The 22,309-nt window shown below is 49.3% G+C and overlaps 1 protein-coding gene across 1 annotated transcript; it reads left to right on the top strand.

Annotated features, from left to right (window-relative positions):
- Positions 1–1,220: 1,220 nt before the first annotated feature.
- Positions 1,221–21,720, top strand: MGST3 (microsomal glutathione S-transferase 3). Its single transcript, XM_039484887.1, has 6 exons — positions 1,221–1,379; positions 14,218–14,341; positions 17,464–17,537; positions 18,390–18,447; positions 20,011–20,083; positions 21,527–21,720. The coding sequence occupies exons 2-6, from the start codon at positions 14,225–14,227 to the stop codon at positions 21,634–21,636; spliced, it is 432 nt and encodes a 143-aa protein (XP_039340821.1). The 5' UTR covers positions 1,221–1,379; positions 14,218–14,224; the 3' UTR covers positions 21,637–21,720.
- The last annotated feature ends 589 nt before the right edge of the window (positions 21,721–22,309 follow it).

Consider the following 22,309-nt stretch of genomic DNA (forward strand, 5'->3'; position numbering starts at 1 on the left):
CTTATGAGGAGAGGCTGAGGGAACTGGGCTTATTCAGTCTGAAGAAAAGAAAAGTGAGAGGGGGATTTGATAGCAGCCTTCAACTACCTAAAGGGGGGTTCCAAAGAGGATGGAGCTAGGCTGTTCTCAGTGGTGATGGCAGATGGGTGTTGTGTATGTGGGGTGTGGTGACACAGTGATTATAGGGGTGTTGTCCCCTTGTTAGAGGGGGTGTTGCGGGGTGTCACAATGATTATGGGGGCACTGTGTGTGTCCCCGTGTCAGAGGGGGGTGTTGTGTGGTGTCACGGTGATTCTGGGGGTGCAGTGAGTCTCCCTAGGCAGAGGGGATGTTGTGGGTATCACAGTGATTATGGGGGCGGGGTGTGTCCCCCAGTCAGAAGGGGTGTTGTGTGGTGTCACAGTGATTCTGGGGGTGCAGTGAGTCCCCCTAGCAGGGGCGGCTCTAGAAATGACGCTGCCCCAAGCAGCGCGGTACGCTGCGCCGCCCTTCCCCGGTCCTGCGGCGGGTCCCTTCTTCCCGCGGCTCCGGTTGAGCTCCCGCTGCGGCAGGTCGACCGGAGCCCGGGACGAGTGGACCTGCCGCAGTCATGCCTGCGGGAGGTCCAGCCGAGCCGCGGGACGAGCGCCCCCTCCGCAGTCATGCCTGCGGCAGGTCCACTCGTCCCGGGCTCCAGTCGACCTGCCGCAGCCATGATGGCGGCAGGTCCGCTGGCCCAGCCTCCCACCCGGCAGGGGACGCCCCCTACATTTTGCCGCCCTAGGCACCAGCTTGTTTTGCTGGTGCCTAGAGCCGCCCCTGCCCCCTAGGCAGAGGGGATGTTGTGGGTATCACAGTGATTATGGGGGTGGGGTGTGTCCCCTGGTAGAAGGGGTGTTGTCGGGTGTCACGGTGATTCTGGGAGTGCAGTGAGTCCCCCTAGGCAGAGGGGGTGTTGTGGTTATCACAGTGATTGTGGGGGCGGGGTGTGGCCCCCGGTAGAAGGGGTGTTGTGGGGTGTCATGGTGATTCTAGGGGTGCAGTGAGTCCCCCTAGGCAGAGGGGATGTTGTGGGTATCACAGTGATTAGGGGGGCGGGGTGTGTCCCCGAGTAGAAGGGGTGTTGTGGGGTGTCACGGTGATTCTGGGGACGCTGTGAGGGTTCTGGGTAACACGGAGTTAGGAAGCCACAGCGCCCAGAGTCTCTCGACGGCGACGGCAGGGTGGGGCGAGCTGAGGGCCAGGGGGCGGGTGTGCGCGGCGCTGCGGGCCCGCCCTCGGGGCGGTGGCTCGGCGGAGCCCGGGGCGGGTCCGGACGCGGCTTCTGGCGGAGACAGGCCTTGGCCGTGCCCGGGCTGCCCCCACCTCCCGGCATCGTGACTGCGCGGCACAGGCAGCGGGTGAGTCCGGGCGACTCCTTAGCCAGCTGGGAGCCACCCTCGGGCCTGGCGCCTCGGCCTGCGGCGGGCAGCCCGGCCCGCGTGCCCGCCTCTGTGCCCTTGGGGGCGGGCAGGCAAGTGACCGCAGCCCTCACCCGCCCCCGGGGTAGTCCCCTCTTCCCTCCCCGCCCGCCGGCTCTGCGCCCCCGGGCAGCTCCTTCCCCGCCGGCTCTGCGCCCCCGGGCAGCCTCTTCCCTCCCCGCCCGCCGGCACTGCGCCCCCCGGGGTAGGCCCCTCTTCCCTCCCCCGCCTGCCGGCTCTGCGCCCCCTGGCAGCCCCTTCCCCCCCGCCGGCTCTGCGCCCCCGGGCAGCCCCTCTTCCCTCCCCGCCCGCCGGCTCTGCGCCCCTGGCAGCCCTTCCCCCGCCCGCCCGCTCTGCGCCCCCGGGCAGCCCCTCTTCCCTCCCCGCCTGCCGGCTCTGCGCCCCTGGCAGCCCCTTCCCCCGCCGGCTCTGCGCCCCCGGGCAGCCCTCTTCCCTCCCCGCCGGCTCTGCGCCCCCCGGGCAGCCCCTTCCCACCCCGGCTCTGTGCCCCCAAGCAGCCTCCTTTCCCCCGCCGGCTCTGTGCCCCCCAAGCAGCCTCCCTTCCCCCGCTGGCTCTGCGCCCCCGGTAGCCCCTCTTCCCCCAGGTGGGAGGAGAGGCCATGGGGCCCTTGCCCCCAAACTCTGGGTGTAGGCCGAAGGGTGGGGGGAAAAGGATAATCTCCCAGCCCCTAGGATCTCTAGACCTAGTAGCTGGGGTGTTGCATAAAGTCCAAGTCATTTTCTTTTGGAGGTTAAAGTTGTCTTTGGCCCTTCAGTGCGCTTGATGAGGCTGGGGCCTGGCCCAGGGGATGTTGCCTGTCCTCTTACAGCCACCTCCGTGTCCTCTTCCTCCAGGTTTAGCGGTGTCAGTGCCCCTGTGCCCTCTGCCCCAGCTGCTGTTCCACTTAATGACACCCCCCCAAGAGGTCTGTGTGTAGGCTCAGACCCTGCACACTGCTGCTTCCTGCTGGGCTTCCCCAGGCTGGCAGTTTCCCCTGCAGTTCAATGGTGGGCAGCTTCTTCTATCCCTGGCTCCCTGCCAAGCCTGTGGGCTCTTCCTGCAGACTGTACTGATCCCTGCCTAGCCCACAGCCACTTCTTGGAGACTTCCCTGTCTGCTCTGGGTCCTCCTGCCACAGCTCTGCTGGGCTCACTGGCCCCCGCAGGCTAGGTGCTTGTTTCATGTTGCCTCTGTAGGGCCACTTCCTCCCATTTGACCTGCAAGCCACGTGCTCACACAAACCAGTGCCCGGTCAGATTCCTGTTCCACATCCCTAGAGCAATCTAGGGCAGGCCTGCACAACTCGTAAAGCGGCGAGGGCCACATTCCTCCAAAGAAAACAGCTGAGGGCCGAAACCTCCCAGCCCCGCAGAAACACCCCGCCCCAGGGCCGCCCAGCCCTGTGGAAACAAACCCTCCTTCCCCAGCGCCGCCCCACCAAAACAGCTGTGGGCCAAAAAGGAAGGTTGGGGGTGCGGAGGTGATACTTTATTTTAAATCAACCAGGGGCTCCCAGCTAAAGAGGTGGCTGGGAGCCCTCAGGGTCAAATTAAAGGGCCCGGGGCTCTGGCGGCTGGGGGAACCCGGCAGGGCCGGCTCTAGGTTTTTTGCTGCCCCAAACAAAAAAAAATTTGGCTGTCCCCCTTCCCAGCCCTGGGCTCCCCCTGTACCCTCCTGCTGCCCCAATCCTGGGCTCTCCCCCCACCCACACACACCCCCTGCCACCCCAGCACTGGGCTTCCCCCTTTCCTCCCCACCAGTGCCCTCCCTCCACCTGCTGCTGCCCCAGCCCTGGCTCCCCCCCACACACCTCCTGCCGCCCCAGCCCTGGGTCACTGGTAACTCGCTCCCAGGGCAGGTCATTCAGCCGGAATTTTGGATGTGCACAAAACACAGAAAGGATTGGTTCCCATATGGTTACAGAGCTGCAGTAAAGTGGAACAATTTTCAGCTTGTGTGATTGGAGGATATCTGGATGCATATTATAAGACTGTCCTCCATAAATGAGGAAAAGCTGAGGTGCCTTTATTATTCTTTTGTTCCACTCTTTCTTTCTATGGGGAATTTGCCAATGCAATATCACTGTCTTCCTTTCAAACAAACAAAAAGGCAATGGCTGTTGAAAATAGCAATTCCAGTCCTAATAAGCATTTCTTGCTCAATTTTATCCTACTTTTTCTACAGCAAGTTACAGTAGATCCGTATATTTGATTTGGGAGAAATGAAGTAAAAGCTGCCCAAACCGAGCTTGAGCACTCCTGAATTTTGAGGTGTTCAAATTTGGAAGGCAGGTGCTGGGGGTGGGAGAGGGCTGTGGGCTCCATGGGGGAGCATGGCAGCAACTGTCTGGAGCTGCAGGGAGCCAGACACGCTGGTCTGAGTGGCACGGTAAGCTGTTTGGGGGTTGGAGAAGGGGTAGGAGGTTCCGGGGGGCAGTCAAGGGACAGGGAGATGAGGGGGTTGGATGGGGCAGAGGTTCGGAGGGGCAGTCGGGACAGGCAGCAATTGGATAGGCATGGGAGTCCAGGGGGTTTATCAGGGGACAGGTAGGGGTGGGATCCTGGGGGGAAGTTAGGGGGGTCTCAGGAGGGGGCAGTTGGGGACAAGGAGAAGGGAGGCTTAGATAGGGGCTGGGGTCCCAAGGGGCAGTTAGGGGCAGGGGTCTCGAGAGGGGGTAATCGGGGGACAAGGACCAGTGGTGCTTAGATAGGGGGTGCGGGTCCTGGGGGGCAGTTGGGGCAGGAGTCTGGGGAGGGGACAATCAGCAGCCAGGGGCTGGGATTCAAAGGGCTCTGGGCTCCTGCGGCTGCAGGCAGCCTAGAGCCCTCTGACTCCTGGCCGCGGCTGGGATTTAAAAGGCTCTGGGCTCCCCACAGCTGCAGGCAGCCCAGAGCCCTCTGACTCCCGGCCGCGGCTGAGATTTAAAGGGCTCTGGGCTCCCCGTGGCTGCAGGCAGCCCAGAGCCCTCTGATTCCCGGCCGCGGCTGGGATTTAAAGAGCTCTGGGCTCCCCGCCGCATCGGGCAGCCCAGAGCCCTTTGAATCCCGGCCCTGGCTGGGATTCAAAGGGCTCTGGACTGCCCGCAGAGCGCCGTGTGGGGGGGATTTAGAATCCCCCGGCGGGCCGCACAGTGAGGCTCCGCGGGCCGCCATATGTTGTGCAGGCCTGATCTAGGGGTCACTTTTCTTTGTCACAGTGGATCACACAATATTCTACTGATTAGACTCTGGCCTGAGTTTCTGGGCCAGTGCTCTTCCATCAGGTAACTGAGGGAGGACACCCAATAGGGAGCCAGAAGATGTATTTTAAAATCTCATCACTGACTGGAGTTTCCATTATATTTCCTTTCACAGTACCAATGTGGCACAGAAACAATAGAAGGGGTTGCTCAAGGGTGGGGGAGAGATGTCATTTTCCTGTGCAAATGCTGCATTCTCTTGTGTCTCCTTTTGTCCCACTTGCTGCAGACAGTACCTTTTTCATTTCAGACCTGCTTGTGCTTTAATCTGAGGCATTGGTTATTGCACACCTATTGCAAGTGAAGGAGATGCTGTCAAAACTGATTAGCTCAAATTTGAACCTACCCTGAATTGTACACAACATAAGAAGAAAGGCCTGCAAGATTGTTAATCACAGTATCTCTGTTGGATGAACTACTTGCAAGAAACCCCCAAGAACTGGATTTGTTGTGGGCATTGCACACACACTGAGTTCATCCAACTTCTTGTTCCTATGAACTAGAACATTGCTCACAAGGAGTGGGGTATTCAGATATATAAGAACGTCCATCCTGAGAATCAAAACAAAGCTAACTTTTCAGGTTTTCCAGCTAGGATGGTGTCAAGTATCAGAGGGGTAGCCATGTTAGTCTGTATCCACAGAAACAGTGAGAAGTCTGGTGGCACCTTAAAGGCTAACAGATTTATTTGGGCATAAGCTTTCGTGGGTAAAAAACCCACTTCTTCAGATGCATGGAGTGAAAATTACAGATGCAGGCATAAATACAGTAACTCCTCACTTAACGTTGTAGTTATGTTCCTGAAAAATGCAACTTTAAGTGGAATGATGTTAAGTGAATCCAATTGCCCCATAAGAATTAATGTAAATGGGGGGTTAGTTCCAGGGAATTTTTTTTTTGTGCCAGACAAAAGGCATTATACATTTTAAACCAGCAATTGAATACAGGTAAAAGTTTTAAACAATTTTAAAGAAACAATTTAATACTACAGTCATCACTGCTGAGTATGAAGCTTGGTTCAGGTGGTGGAGTTAGAGAGTGGAAGAGGGTGGATTGTCCGGCTGCTCCTCTTGCTGTTCGTGAAAGCACAGGCACTGACTTTACTGGGGGCAGGGGGCTCAACCCTCGGCCCATCCACTCCACCCCTTCCCCCAAGCCCTCACCCTTGACCTGCCTCTTCTCCCCCTTTACTTTGCATGCTGTGTCCTCACTCCTCCCCCCTCCCTTCTGAATGCTGCAAGGCAGCTGATTGCCGGAGGCGGGGAGGCCTGTCCAGTCCTCGATTTCCCCCCGCCTGGTTTGCTGTATTCAAGAGGCAAGGGAGGGAGGGGAGCCTGCGTGCGGAGTCCTCCCCCCTCCCCCCTGCCTCCTAAACACCACAAGCCAGCCCATTGCTGCAGGCAGGAGGCAGGGGAGGGAGGGGGAAGGTGCTGATCCGCAGGGTCTGCTGGTGGGCAGGAGGTGCTGGGGAGGCATAGAGAGGCTGCCAGCTGTGGAGAAAGCAGGCAGCCAAACAACTTACGAGTGCAGCATTGCACAACTTTAAATGAGCATGTTCCCTAATCAGCAATGAAACAACGTTAACCGGGACGACTTTAAGTGAGGAGTTACTGTACACTGACACATGAAGAGAAGGGAGTTACCTTACAAGTGGAGAACCAGTGTTGACAGGGCCAATTCAATCAGGGTGGATGTGGTCCACTCCCAATAATTGATGAGGAGGTGTCAATACCAAGAGAGGGGAAATTGCTTTTGTAGTGAGCCAGCCACTCCCAGTCCTTATTCAAGCCCAAATTAATGGTGTTAAATTTGCAAATGAATTGTAGCTCTGCAGTTTCTCTTTGAAGTCTGTTTTTGAAGTTTTTTTGTTAAAGCTTTTAGGCTTGTCTACACTGGCAATTTACAGCGCTTCAACTTGCTCGCTCAGGGGAGTGAAAAAGCACCCCCCTTAGCACAGCAAGTTTCAGCTTTCTAAAGCTCCAGTGTAGACAGTACCCCAGCACTGGGAGCCGTGCCCCTTGTGGAGGTGGTTTTTTTTAGAGCGCTGGGAGAGCTTTCTCCCAGTGCTGTGCCTCAACCACACAAGTCACATTAAAGTGCTGCAAGTGTAGACTAGCCCTGATTCCTATATCTATCGCTAGGCTTACAAGGCTATGCTGTGTCAGGATCTGCATGGTTTTAGGAGTACCCTGTCTGTATTGGCTTCAATTTGAGGGTATGTCTACATAGTAAAAAAACATGGCAGCAAGTCTGGAAGCCTGGGTCAGCTGACTTGGGCTCATGCTGTGGGGCTAAAAATAACAATGTAGATGTTCACATTTGGACTGAAGTCTGGAAGCCTGAGCTCTGAGAGCCTCCCCTCAACACCGGGTTTCAGAGGCCAGCATCCATCTCAAGTGGGAATATCTACACTGCTGTTTTTAGCTCTGTAATGTGAGCTCCAGTCAGTTGACGCGGGCTCTGAGACTCACTGCCGTGTTTGGTTTTGTGTGTTGTGTTTTTTTTTGTAGTGTAGACATACCCTAAATGATGACCAAAACTGCATGCATGGAGCTCTCTTAAAGGTGACCTGCAATGGGCACTTACGAAATTGAGCTTGTGCTCTCCCCTCCCCCCCCTTCTTTTTTGCTACTTATGATATATAAAGAAGGCTTGAAGAATGTTGGGTTTTGTTTCTAAAATGTACTGCTTGTTTTACCATAGAAATATCAGGAATGTTGAGTGTGATCTACCATGGTTTTAGAGCGTAGTTCCAGGACACTTATTGAACCCTAACATCTTAAAAGAATCTGTAGAGGTGCTGGCTATTACACAGCCTTCCTTTATTAAAAATGTTACGTCCTATTTAACTTGAATGACTAACAAAAACCAACCAACCAGTGGCTTCTGAACCATCTTGATTTCTTATTGCAATTACTCAGCTCTTACTCTCAGCACTTGTGATTTCACTGTTTCATTAGTTCTCCAGGCATCAAGTCTTTCAGCCTGGACAACTGACTCCCAAGCCTGCTTCTCCAATATCTCTCAATCCAAACATTTTTAATGTGTTATTACCTGGAAGGAAAATGCCTCACTCAAATGCATGTTTCCTTCCCGTTTGGAATGAAGTCTGTGTATGTGAGTGTTAATCGGGTATGGTAGGTGGTCATGTGTTGGAAGCTAGAGACTGCTGTGAAGCTGACAGCCTAAGAGGTTTATATGAAGTGTAGATGGTAATACATGTGCACTGAGTTTGCTCTGAATACTTGTGGCCTTAACTAGAGATCCCCTTGGTTTGTAGTGAGGGTGTTGAAAGGAAATGCTCTTGAATAATCTTATCTCCAAGCTAATGAAATGTTTAATGTGAATTCATTAATGTTTGTAAAGTGCTGTGAGATTTTTACTGGGTTGGTCCTAGGGAAAGACAAAATATTTAACTGGTTGTAAAGAACCAATAGTAGCGCACTGTGCACTTTGCTGAGAAATGTGCAGACAAACTTCTGGCTCTGTCTCAAAGAGTTTACAGTCTAGATAACTAATACATATTACTAATTACAATGTAGATTGTGTATTTCTTTATTCATTACTATTAGTTGCCTACTGAGCTGCTACGAGTTTTTGAGTCTTGGAATATGTAGTGGTCTGCATCCTCTTCAATCCTTTGAGCTCAAGTTGTCTCAAGTCTCTAAGGTCTTGTCTGCTTGGGGAAATTGGCCATGGCTATTCTAGAATAACTATTCTGCTATAGCTCTTCTGGGATAACTACCCATGCTGACTATTCCGGAATAGTTGTTGCTTTTAAATTCATGCTTTACCTTATTCTGGAAGAACTTCTTTGTGTAGATAAGCCCTAAGTACTTGCAATTCAGGGGTAATGAATTCAGCCTCGTGACTCACGTCATTCAGTTTGCTAGCAGAGTCTGTGTGGTTGCGGTCAAAGGGTGCTGAAATACAGTGTATCTGCAGGTCATAAAAATAAGACAAGTTGAGTCCCATTGAATTCCTTTGCCTGCTTTTACTGTCCTTGGGTGTGACCTCCTTGTAGTCTTGTACAAGCATATAATGTTTGTTATAATACCGACTTTGATATAACCTATGATTGTGTTGGCCTTTGCTACAACTGACATGATCATTCCAGCTAACTCAACCCCGAGTAGTTCTATGCCATGTGGTTGTAAAGGTGTCAGTTGGCTCACTGTACTGTAACTGTGATTCTATTACTGCTAGACTGATGATTGACTGTGCACAGAGGTAACCTATCATAGTTTCCTTTAGTCCTGGCTCAGTTAGCAGAATTGTTCCAGCAATGCTGAGTCATTATGAAAGCCAGACTTACAACATCTATAGCAGTGTTACAATGCCAAGGTCATTAAGACTCACTTGTGACCTATGGACTTATGCCACTGTGAAGCAGAGATAAGACTCCATGCATCAGGTGAAAGTGTCTCTGTTGCCATCAGTATTCCCACACTTGTCTTCAGATGTTGTCTGCAGACTCTTCCTTAGAACACTTTTTTACTCCTTGCTTAGTCATTCCTTTCGACTATTTATCTGGTTAACATGCGTTTAGTGAGCAATGGGCCTGTAACATACTCAGTGACACGCTTACAAGTAACTTTCTCGTTAATTTTTTTCTACTATCTTTCAAGTTTGGAAGCATGTTTCCGTTTCCTTACTGTTTTTCATTTGATGATACTCTTAAATTACCATATGCAGTTTTTAAAGTTAGTTACCTTTGATCTCATCTTCTTCATATGTGCTTTGATTTTGTTATGAAATAAAACTGATTTTATGTCTTTTTAATATTGCAAAATTATAGATTCACAGATCCAGGCCAAAAAGCACTACAATTATCATCTAGCCTGGCCTTCTGCATAATACAGGTCCTAGAATTTCACCTAGTCATTCCTGCAGTGAATTATTCTTTCCTACCACATAAGAGAATGGTATTGAGACCAGTAACTTATGGATTTCTCTAGATGTTCTTGGACATCTGGTCTTGACCTAAAGATTCAAAGTGATGAGCAATATATACCCTTTCTCTTGGTAAGTTGTTCCACTGGTTAATTACCACCTTCTGTAAAGGAATTGCTCAGTGCACAAGAAACACATTTTACTTACAGTGTTTCAGGCTTGGAAAGTACTGCTGTATTCAACTACATGCAAACAGGAGGGGGGCACACTAAATAAGGAAGTACGGGAGGGGTGGAGCATGGCTCCAACCCATAATATTTTGAGTAACCCAGTTAATCCCTTGATGACCACTCTACTACACCCTCACTGTTTAAAATGTTGCATCTCATTTCCAATTTGAATGTACATCTAACTTCAACTTCCAGTCATTGGAACTCGCTGGGCCTTTGCCTGCTAGAGTAAAGAGCTCTCTAGTATCTGATTTCTTCCTGTGCAGGGGTTTACAGACCAGGGTCAAGTTACTTTTTAACCTTCTCTTTGATGAGCTAGATCGATCTCTGTGTTCTCCAGAGCTAGAATCATTTTTTGTAGCTCTTCTCTGCATTCTCTCCAAGTTTCCAACATTTTTTTTAAAGTGTGGACCCCAGAACTGGACAAAATATTCCAGTAATGTTCTCACCAGTGTCTTATACAGACATAATATCACCCCCCTGATCCTATTCAGTATATCCCCTTGTTTATACATGCAGGTATCGGTTTAGCCCTTCTTAGCCACCCTATTGCTCTGAGAGCTCATACTCAGTTTGGTAGCTACAATGATCCCCACGTCCTTTTCAGAGTCAGTGCTTTCTTGTAAGTGTTACCTACATTCTTTGTTTTTAAATGTCTGCCTTTGCACTTGGCTATAAAAATGCATGTTGTTTGATTGAAACCCAGTTTACAGATGTTCCAGACTGGTCTATATTGGTGAACTGTTCACATCAGTGTCTGCCTAGTAATCCTAATGTGGAGACGTTATGCCTTTATTTCTAGCAATTTCTGTGATTTTTGTTCTGTTTCCAATCTGTGTTTGGAGATAATCAGTGCAGAATGCTGTTGTACATGTTTTTTAATAAAACCTGATTACCTGGACCATACCATTCTAACTTAAAAAAAAAAATCTTTGTGCACTCCTGGTATGATTTTAAAGTATATTATTGACTTATAATATTGTTAGTCTCTGGTCTGAATACTTGCAAGTGGGAACATACAAATGACCAACTATGGGGCCTTGACCAACTTCCACTAAAGTAAATGCAAAGATTCAGAAGCATTGTTTAGGGGAAGCCTTACAAAATATATATCCTACCAGTTCAGATAAAGAGGTGATAGTGTAAACATGAGGCCCCTGCAGCCAGACCCATTTTTACCCATTCAGCAGGTTTGACACTGGTAAAAACAGCGCAGTCTTGTTAACACCAGTTCAGCTGAACCAGTGTTGGAACAAGCAGGAATTCTTCTGTAAAATTCCCTAGCATAGACATGGCCCCACTGGCTTCAGTGGGAGTCGTTTGGCTTCATGAGGCCCTATGAACTAGTTAGCTATTTGGAAAGCTGAGTGGGCTTTAATCTTCCAATATAAGTTTTTGAAGTTCCTTAGTCGGGGTGCTGCATTTGATTGTTGGACTCTGACGCTTTTCTAGTGAAGGGCCTTGTATGAATGAGTCTTAGTACAGAGCTGAAATTGATATGGTAATTTTGACTTTACAGAAACGTGAAGGGTTGCTGCCCCAAGGTTCATTATTTCATAGAAGGGGCCATTAAATGAATATCACAGGCCTTAAACTAGATCCCAATACCCCTGTGTTGAGCACAACGACAATAGTGAAACCAAAGCACTTTAGTCCATCAGGAGACTAAACTGTTGTGTGAAATGGGCAGAGAATAGGAGGAAGCTGAGGCATTGCCTGTGCCCAACACCCTTGCAATAGCAGGGAACTGATAAGGTGAAAGATACCCAGATGATCCTAGCAAGTTCGAGAGGTGACTCCCCTTTAAACAGTATTCTTAACTAGTAACTTATTTTGGGTGTTTCACTGAGCCAAAGCTGGTACAAAAATGGGGGCAGGGCTCCTCCAACACAGCCAATAAAGCACTCCTCAATTAACACAAGTGAAGCCTCTGGAGTCTCTTCTAAGGGCTTGTCTACACTACCTGCCAGATCAGCAGGCAGCAATTGATCCAGTGGGGGTCGATTATCACATCTAGTATAAATGTGATAAATTGACCGCTGAGTGCTCTCCCGTCAACTCCGGTACTCCACCAGAACGAGGAGCGCAAGCGGAGTCGCCGTCAAGCGGGAGAGTGTCAGCTGTCGACTTACCGCAGTGAGGATGCCAGGGTAAGTAGATCTAAGTATGTTGACTTCAGCTACGCTATTCACATAGCTGAAGTTGCGTATCTTAGATTGACCCCGGGTGGTAGTGTAGACAAACCCTAAGAGTGCTACATGCAGTATGGCCCTGGTGCCTGTGGAAGGAGAGGGCATTTCAGAAGTGCTCTGCCTATACTCCACAGCTCCAGCCTTGCAGCCTCTGGGACAGGTAGTCATTCAGACAGGCTGGTCTTATGCAGTGCAAGTCTTTTCAATACTAATCATAAGGCCTCAAATCTTACTTGCGGGCTAAGCAGCCTTGGTGGAGTGTGGGTGTCCGCTTCCATGGGTGAAAGCCTTTGTGTAATGACGCTGTCGTGTTCTGTAGTAGTAGTGATCTGCTGCTCCTGATAACCACTGGCAGTTGGTGTTCTGCATTCAGCTTGTAATAAAAAAAGACCCTCAGTTTGCTGACCTGTTGTCTTTGTGAAATGCTGATCATTTACGATAGTCTAAATGAAGTGTAGTAACCGTTCTAACAAGGGGTACTGCTCGTGCTCACAGCCTTAAATCTGCTTTAATTTGCAATGTTCTCATGAATGCTTAAAATAACTACCTGCAAGATTTCATGTGCAAAGTCTAAGCCATTGTCCTTGATAACCTCATTCCTTTCCATGCTGTTTATAATTATCCTTGTAAGTGTGAAACTAAACCTGCTCCCTTATGAATTTCCGTTCCATTGCTCAGGAGTGCTGGCAGCGTAGCCATGGTAGGCTGCAGGTGCCAGTTCCCTAAGGTAACATGTTCTTTCAGGACTGCTCTGGTTCTGTGGCAGTGAAGGATAGGAGGCCTCACTGCACAGTGGAATCATCAGATGGAAAGGATCAGTTAGGTTTGACTTGACCCTGTAAATGGAGAGAATCTTGTCCCAGTGGTGGAGAGAGGCAACTGAACTGGGAAAGCTCATTTTCAGGGATAGGGGTTGGATATGAGGAGACGTGTTTGTGTATAACACCTCTGCAAGGTCTTCTCCTGTTAGCCAGTGGAGCTGGTAAATACCAGAGACTAGATGCTTCTGGAGGCCTGCTGTGTGCTTGTTAATCTGAGCCTGCTCCCTCGCACTGTTCTCTAGCTGCTGGGAGGAAGAACATTACTCAGTTTGCCAATGGCTAGCTGGGCTGAAGTATGGTTTCCCCTTTTCATTCACATGGGTACATTTGTCAACTTTGCTCTGCCTCCCACTAGCCCCCACGCTGTGTGCAGTGTCAGTGACCATTTGGCCACAGCTAGCGTTGAGATAAAAGGGCTTCTGGAAGGCCATCTGCAGTGCTTTGTCTAGGGTTAAACATCCTGTAACATCTCCCCACTGAGGTCATCAGTATCTGTTGTCTTCTGGTATGATACCATTCCATTTAAGTCAATAGTCATCCTGATATTGACTTCAGTGAGAGGAACACAAGGGCCGTAATCTAGAATTTGGAACAGCTGCAACAGTAGAATTTACATAGTTGCTATTAAGACTTATTCTATACAATTAAATGAATTTAGTGCTATTGAAAATGTGTCAGCTAGACCCCTCAAGAGAGAGCCGTCCCATCACTGGTCTTGTCTACCCTAAAAGTTGTACTGCTCTAATTATAGCAGTACAGTTAAAGCAGAACAACGACCCTCTGTGGATGCATATAGCAGTATAGCTATTCCTGTATGGGAAGGGAGGTCATGATACCAATATGTCACCTTTATACCAGTATAACTGAATCCACACTAGGGCTTTTACTAGTATAACTTTTTCAGTGAAAAGATTCTGCTGATATAACTGAAGTGTATACCAGACCACAGTCACAGACCAGGTACAGGTACTGGGGCAAGCTTCAACCCATTGTCTCCTTGCATGCACCACTCAAGGTTGCCTCATCTTGATCTAAAGAACCACTTACGGGGCACTCTGACTCCAGGGCCCAATCCATCTGTGGCCCCTCTACTGAAAGTGCCAGTGAGGAGACAGTTATGATGGTGAGGGTTATGCTGTACATACTTGCCTAATATGAACTGGACGTAGAGACCTTGACTCATTCCACATAGTACTTAACTCCTTGGGCTGGATTTCAGCAAGCAGCCTAGAGTTGAAAGCTCCATGATTTGTCACTTCTCTCAGGCAGCCAGGTCCCCATGCTGGAAGGACGTTGGTCCATGTTCAGTAAATCCGGACTTTTCATACCATTGGGGGTTAATAGTCTCTTGTGGATTCTCAGTCCTGTCCTGAGATTGTAATCAAATACTCCTCTCTCAACAGTGTCAAGATGGTGGTTCTCTCCAAGGAATACGGCTATGTGGTCCTGACCGGTGTTGCCGGATTTATCATGATAACGCACCTTGCTGTGAATGTGGCGAAGGCACGCAAGAAGTACAAGGTGGAGGTGAGTGTGTCATGTGGGTGGTCTTGCCCTTGAGGCACCAAGAACGCCTCCACTGGCTGTCTTGAAGGAAAGAGGCCCAGGCATTTCATGAGCTGGCTTAGTATGGCAGAAGCACTGGCAATTAGGGGAAATCCAAGACTTCGTGGACTAGTCCCCATTCTGTGTGAGTAATTTGGTGAACGGGAATCTGGTCTTGTCTAGATCCTAGTACATAAGGAACATCGCAGTAGGGGTATCATGATAACACTACGCTTCTCCAGTGTTTGGCTCTTAGCCTTATGTCTCACCATGTCCTAGGAGCTCTCTGCAGAGGAGCATATCCGTGGTGGTGGTCCACTCAGCAAACGTTGTAACCAACTAGTCACTGTATGTGTATTACATATACATCCCTGTCTGATGGGTCTGTTACAGTTCTTAGTTGGAGAGCCTGGTTCTTCACCTCAAGCTGTAGAGCAGGGTTTGGCAACCTTTCAGAAGTGCTGTGCCGAGTCTTCATTTATTCACTCTAATTTAAGGTTTCGCGTGCCGGTAATACATTTTAATGTTTTTAGAAGGTCTCTTTCTATAAGTCTATAATATATAACTAAACTATTGTTGTATGTAAAGTAAATAAGGTTTTAAAAACGTTCAAGAAGCTTAATTTAAAATTAAATTAAAATGCAGAGCCCCCCGGACCGGTGGCCAGGACCCGGCAGTGTGAGTGCCACTGGAAATCAGCTTGCGTGCCGCCTTCGGCACAGGTGCCATAGGTTGCCTACCCCTGCTGTAGAGTCTCATGCTTATAGCTGTGGAGTCCCTGGTTCAGTCTCCAGTATGTTGGCCAAGATAGCAGCAGTCACATTATCACTGACTCTTTGGGTTGTCTACACTTGAAACACTATAGCAGTGCAGCTGCAGCGCTTCAGTGAACATAAGAACAGCCGTACTGGGTCAGACCAAAGGTCCATCTAGCCCAGTATCCTGTCTACCAATAGTGGCCAATGCCAGGTGCCCCAGAAAGTGGACCTAACAGGCAATGATCAAGTGATCTCTTTCTATCCATCCAAGTAGACACTACTTATGTCAATGAGACGGGTTCTCCCTTCAGCATAGGTATTCCACCTCCCTGAGAGGTGGCAGCTAGGTCAACAGAAGAATTCTTCCATTGGCCTAGCACTGTCTACACAGGGACATAGGTCATCTTAACTACGTTGCTCAGGGATGTGGATTTTTCAAAAATTTGAGTAATGTAGTTGGGTCGATATAATTTTCTTCTAGTGTAGGCCAGTCCTAAATGGGAGAAAATAGTGAGGTGAAATAGTTCAGAACTGTGCAATGATTCCCCATTATTGCCTGGGCCAGAGCCCTAGCTAGCTTGCCCCCACAGTGCTAGCTATTCTCTTAACCTTTGTATGATCCTCCTAGGGGAGTGCTTGCAATAACCCTCACAGTGGGTATTCTTACCCTTAAGATTTGAAATCAGTGGAAGAGAGCTATTGACTCAGCCCCAATCTCTGCTTCTGTCTCCCAGTTGCAGCAGTCTCCTTCCAGTATCCACATAGATGCATTTGAAGGCTTTCCCCCTCTTAGTCACTGTTCCAGTTCTCCTGCTGCTGCTAGGCACCCTTATTTCTTTCCCCAGGAGAGGTGAGGTGTAGGACCTGGCAACAACGGGCTGAGAGTTCAGGCTGGGGGAGACAGGATGGGACTGGCTCTGATGTGTTCTAACCTCTGTCCTCAAGCACAGGCTGCCGCCTCCCTGCTACAGCACCTTCTAGCTCTATTCACCCCCACCCCGCAACCTAGGCAGCTGCAGAACCCAAGACTTTCCAGTACTCTAAAACTTAGAACATTGCACATAAACGCAGGTTTTCTCCACCCTTTAGCCTGGCAATATGCCACCATGAGTGTGGGTGGGTGGGGAGCTGGTGTTTCTGTGCTGATCTCCAGACCTAGATCTGTGGAGCTAGCAATGTGGCAGATTGGCTGCTTGGGACTGAGTGGGGGCTGTTGAAGGGTGTCTGAAACAGAGAAACTTAAGAGACCTGCGACAAGCAGGGCCACCCGGGGTGTGTGTGTGTGTGCGCGCGCGCGCAAGTGGGGCAATTTGCCCCGGGCCCCACAGGGGCCTCACAAGCCCTGGCCAAGAATCCCTTCCCTGGCTAGAGGCATCTTTTTAATTTTTACTCACCCGGCGGCGGGCCCTTCACTCACTCCAGGTCTTCAGCGGCTCTTCAGCAGTGGGTCCTTCAGTGCTGCCGAAGACACAAAGCGAGTGAAGGACCTGCCGCCGACAAAGACGGAGCGCCGCCCGGTTAGTACAAGAGCCACAAGGGTGGCGCCTTTTTTTATGTCTGCTCCCCCACTTTGCCCCAGGCCCCCTGAATCCTCTGGGCGGCCCTGGCGACAAGCAAATAACCATATAGTCCCTGCCCTATCTACTTATGCTTTTTCCCTGCTACTAGGTGGGTAGATCTTGCTTTTGGGAAAAACCCAGTTTGGATTTGGGACAGGAGAAAGTGAGATGATATTAGAGGAGCATTTAAAAATAGAGGTGAGGAGGGCCTATAAAATGTAAAGGAGACATTTAAGAGGAACAATAGCAAAGAGGACCTTTTGCAAACTAAACTTCATCTCGGAATCCACCCTGGGAACTATTAACGGCTGCCGCTGTGAGTCAGGACGTTGGCATGTGGAGCCTACTGTGCTTGGAAGCAGCTTTGGCACTTCGGGCACTTCCTCCAGGGTGCGATTCTAGAAACTTGAGAAGGGGTGGAGGAGCTGTTTGGTATAGCCCTCAAACATCCCCACGAGAGGGCCAGTCAGTGGATGTGTATGAGGCTGCAGCATCTGGCTGCAGGGTTTTGTGTGCACCACTGCTGCTCTTTCCCCACACGTGAGTGCATAGAATGGGGTGTTCAGGGGGATTTGGATCAGAACATAAAAGGCCGGCTGTGATGTGTTGTGTATGGGGAGGCCATCGTTCAGTGGCAGTCAGGTGGTTTTGCCAAACAAGCAGAGATTCAGCTTGCCCTGGGTGAGTGCTCTAGGAAATAACAGCCCCTGCAGGAAGCGGCAAGTGACATCGTTGTTAGAGGCCGCAGAGCTCCATGTGTTTGCTAACACTATGTTGTCTTTAACAGTATCCAACCATGTATAGCACAGACCCTGAACATGGGCATCTCTTCAACTGCATCCAGCGTGCACACCAGAACACGTGAGTATCCGACAGTCCTGAGTGCTGGCTTGAAGATTTAAGTTATTAAGCACTCGATGCCTGGAGTGTAGCATTTGCTGCTGCTAAACACTTTGTGACTGTCTGGATTGGGCTTTGAGAAAATGTAAGGCTCTACTGCAGCATAATGCTCAGTAGATGAGACAGGCCCTCATCCAGGGGTTCATTTCCAGTCACGGTCTGGCCCCACCTGGGTGGGGACTACCGTGTTATATCACAGCCCTGGCAGTTTTCCCTTGTGGACAGATCCTAAGCTCTGTGTTTCTAGTGGGGTATGTCGTGCCTTGCCTTTTGATGGTCTCATTTGCTCAACTGCCTGAGGAGTGCCTGACTCTCCCAGAGAATTAATGGCCTGTTGGTCACCAGCCCAGAGAGACCTGGCTCTCAAACCGAGCATGGCTGGTGTGTTGCTATTCCCCAGCTAGTAAAGAGTGGGTTAGCATTTGGCAATGACTTTAAAAGGGAACTTCAGGCCTTGTAAGCAAACGTGTTGCTGATCCAGGGCAGTGGCTCTGGGATCTTCAGGATTCCCAAGGGTTTGTGCATCCATTACTGCACACACTGTGTGTAGACACCACTGTGGTTGTCACAGCGTTCTTGCAGAGGCAGCTAAAAGCTGGGCTTGGAGGCCTCTTCTGAATAGTGCAGTCCCTTTCTCTAGGTCTCTATACAGGCTGAGGGTGTTCCCTAAAATATGTTGCCCAATTCTAAGAAGTGTGGGGGAAGGTGGGATGGGCAGGGATTGATATTTCCACAAAGATCTTTTTAAAAACAACCAAAACAAAAAACCTCTTAGAGTTTAGTCACAAGTCCAAATCTATCTTCTATTTTCAGATTGGAAGTTTATCCCTCCTTTCTGTTCTTTCTAGCTGTGGGCGGAGTCTATCACCCGGTGAGTCATGTCCCTGGCCAGGTTTAAAATGATTAGATTAGAGACTGTTCCTACTCTCCCCTTCCTTCGTGTTGGGTGCAGGAGAATGTGCTAAAGTCTCCTGAGGAGGCAAAGTCTGCCAGATCAATCTTCAGCACGCTCCACTCTAGCCCAATTGTGCATTGTATTTGCTCAGGAGGTGCTGGTGGGAGCCATCAATCACCTTGCACAGCTGAGACATTGTTCTGTAAGACAGGTTCCTGGTCTGTGTAGCGCGTCATACACGAGGCTGCTGCCTCCCAACTTGAACCATGTGCCTGTGCCGGGCCATCTGGAGCTGCTGCTGCCTCCAGCTCACTTGGGTGCACTGTAACCCCTAGTGAGCCTCAGGATCCTCCAGTCTTCATGGTGGGCTGCAGCATGTGCAAGATCACTGGTCAAATCTGTTCTGTCAAAAACAATATTTTTTTAAAGCATTTATCAAAATGAAAATCTCCATGGAAAATTTTCCACTGAGAAACCAAAAATGTTTTTTCTAACTGCTGCTAGCAAAAAGGGCTGGGGACAAGGAATGAAGAATATTCAGATTTGGGTTTGTCTTCCAAAATCCAGACAACTTTCATGAAAAACTTGCCAAGATTTGAAACTTTTTGCAAAAACCAATTGCTGTCCCTTGCAAAGCACTGGTGCAGAGGGACTGGAGGCAGCAGCACTGGCAGGTTCAACTGAGGTCCGAGTCTGGCAAACTGGAACCACAGCCTGAGAAGCAGGAACTAGGCTGTTAGGTGGAAATTTGCAGTGTCTTCAAATGGGGAAGTGCCATTCTTGTGTGTTTGTATTTGCTGAGATTACTTGCACTATAAGAGTGAGGGATAATTCTGCTGGGTTCCTATCTCTGGTCCACTCCAGAAGCTTATGAAAATTGGTTGGTTTTGTTCAACATGCCTGGAGCAGAGAACAACTTGTGGCTGTAGGGACTAGCCATTTCTAATTACCGTAGTCCCTTTAATGCTGTCAAGTCTGCACCAGGTAGTGCTCTCTCCATGGTGATTAGGACACTGAATGAGGGGAAAGATCTGGAGCACAGTGAAGAAAACAGTTGGTGGATGTAAGAGTTTGGTTAACCCGGATCTGCTAAATTAGGGCTATGCTATACGAGTGGCCATAGGCCTGGCTGGTCACTGGGGATGTTGGGAGGTGGATGGGAAGGAGGGAACATGCCACAGACTGATGACACCAGGATCAATTTTTGATATAATGTGACAGCTGTGTCTCCCCGTACTCCCTGTGGGAGGGACGGGGGGTGGGGTGGTAATGTGATACTGATACACACCATATGCTATATTTCATGGCATTGCCACACTGTGCTCCTCTGGGACACTGATTTCTGGTGCTGCTGACTGGGCGAGGACTCCACAGCTTAAGGAGAGGGAATTATTAGAGAGACAGATTCCTTCTCTATACTGACTGCTTACCATGTTGATAGCCAGTGTTTATAAAGCAGAGTACCCGTTTGTGCGGCCAAAGGAGCATGGTAAATTTTCCTCAGCTCCAAAATCCTTAACCTTTCCTGCTTTTCTCTAGCGCGTCGCTGTTGGGCTTGGCATCACCTGGATCATTGGGAGAGTCCTTTATGCCTATGGCTATTACACAGGAGGTGAGTCTTCAGACTAACAAAGGATGAGCCCCAGTTGAGACTTGGGGTCTCCAGTGCTAACCACCTAGCCTCTTCAGTGGAAGGTTGCCCTGCAAGTCAGGGGTGGTGGTGTGTGGATAAGATTTCCTGTACCACTGAAGGAAGGCTGGTGTCTTTGCCCCATATGTTGGGGTGACAGCAAAGACTTGGCATTGTAGCGTCTGCATACACTTGTCCTTCTGTATAAGGAGCTCTATTCTGAGAATAGGATGAGCTAAATATGGCTACCCCCAGTGCCATGATATCTGTTGCTCCGCCCTGAAACTGAACTCTAGTTCCTAGTCCCTTGTTCACTTCTCTGAGTTTGTGAAGGCAGGTTAATCTCAAAGGTACAGTATCCTAATTAGAACTGCAGCACGTTCCCCCTTCCTAAGACAAGAAACTCTGTCCACAGTGGGAAAAGACAGACTGAGGTGTGTGTTGATACCTTCTCCCACCACACACAAGTGGCATCCTTTGACTTAAAGAGCAAGTCCTTTCAGTCCTGACCAACTCTCTTTTTCCCACAATCCATGATAGGCACGCTCTTCTGGACCAAATCTGTACTATTTAATTGTGTCTACAGCACCTACCTAATATGGTGCTGGTGCTTCTATAAATACTTGGATGATCACAGGGAAAACAGCTGATTCTTCCCCATTCCCCAAAAAGCAGTGCAAACAGTGGAAGGACTACAGCCCTTTAAACCTCCATCTGTAGGATAGCATTCAGGAAGCAGAAGAGCTAAAATTCCCTGTCGCTCATTTGCTGCTTACTTTCTCCAAAGTACAGTTATTCAGGTGTGCAGCCCACAGACCCAATCTCCTCACAGTGGGGTATTCTGGGTGGAGTGCTACAGCCTGGCAATCTAGCCCTGGAACCCCATTGGTCTTTGGGCAGCTGGCTTGAGTGGCATGTCAAAGTGATAGGGTTAAAGAAACACAAAGCATTTGTGTAAAATGAAATACAAAAGTCACAAGCCTCCAAAGCAGTGACCGACTGCAGACTCAGCTGGGAAAGTCATTCCCTCATCCATTTGCCCAAGTTCTGTTCCCCCTGTGTGTAACTGATGATGCAGCTCCACAGGGTGTCAGTTACACCAACTGGAGCAGGGGAAGCTTGGAATCCTGAATTCAGGATTTCAACCTTAGGGGACCTGTAGGGCTGAGCTTGGAGGTTTCAGCCTGCAACAGTCTTACCTACTTGCTTTTAAATGTCGACGTTCCATAAAAGTTTTTTGGCTTCCCTTTCAAAAATGAACCAACTAGGCAGCTGAGAATGAACTTTCTCTACAGCAAGTTGAGCCCTGACCTGCACTACTCCCCCCCCCCGGCGCTACCTTGTTAAACGTGTATTAAACCTCCTTGTAGCATGGGATAGCGCTGAGCTAGCTAAGTCTTTGTGCTCTCTCCTCTCTTTCTACAGATCCTGGAAAGCGAAACAGAGGGGCCATTGGTTCGGCTGCACTCATTGGATTGGTGGGGAACACTTTGTACTCAGCCTTCCAGCACCTTGAGTGGGTCTCCAGAGAGTAGCCAGCCTCCACCCCCTTCACAGCTTTCTGGAGAATCTCCAAGGTGTAGAGTGGTGGGGGTTTGGGGGGGGGAGAGGTGTTTTTGGACAATAAACTTAATTTCCAACATAACTAGTTTTTTCCTAATTAAAATTAAAAGGAATTGTTTTCATCTTGAAATCTTGGGTAAAAGGGCTTTTTATAGTAGTCCTGGGCAATAATACAGAGAGGGGGATTGGACAAAAGCCTGTACTATACTTACTGGGATATACAGAAGTCCAGTAAACTGGAATTTTTGTATCACAATAATGATATTGGCCTCACCTGATGACCTGTCACAGATCAAACTGGGACTCCTAGTCCACCTCCATCCATGTGCTAGGACTGTACAGACAGTCGCATCTGATCTCCAACAGCAAGTGACTCCTCTGGGTGGGTGATCAGAAAAGGTTGAGTTGTGTCCAGGTCCTAGCCAGGAAGACGTTTCTTCCTTTCCCTATAGTGAGCTGCAGGCACAAGGATCATCACTTGGTGTCTACAATGGTGTTGGCCTAACATTACTACCCAGTTCTTGTTCCTGGGTTAGGCTTAGCCTCTGGTGCAGGCAGTGCTAGCTGAACTAGATAAAAAGCAGGATCACTGACATTTATCACCAAGATCTCATCCTGCTGACTACAGTTAAAGCAGCATTATAG

This window comes from Mauremys reevesii, linkage group 8 (assembly GCF_016161935.1).
Source record: "Mauremys reevesii isolate NIE-2019 linkage group 8, ASM1616193v1, whole genome shotgun sequence".
Classification (NCBI taxonomy): Eukaryota; Metazoa; Chordata; order Testudines; family Geoemydidae; genus Mauremys; species Mauremys reevesii.

What these genes read in the sequence shown, in the direction of transcription:
- MGST3 (XM_039484887.1), top strand. Translation starts at nt 14,225, where the DNA reads ATGGTGGTTCTCTCCAAGGAATACGGCTATGTGGTCCTGACCGGTGTT. An exon ending in GCAAGAAGTACAAGGTGGAG is followed by an intron (nt 14,342 to 17,463) that starts GTGAGTGTGTCA and finishes TGTCTTTAACAG; the next exon opens with TATCCAACCATGTATAGCAC. An exon ending in CAGCGTGCACACCAGAACAC is followed by an intron (nt 17,538 to 18,389) that starts GTGAGTATCCGA and finishes TTCTATTTTCAG; the next exon opens with ATTGGAAGTTTATCCCTCCT.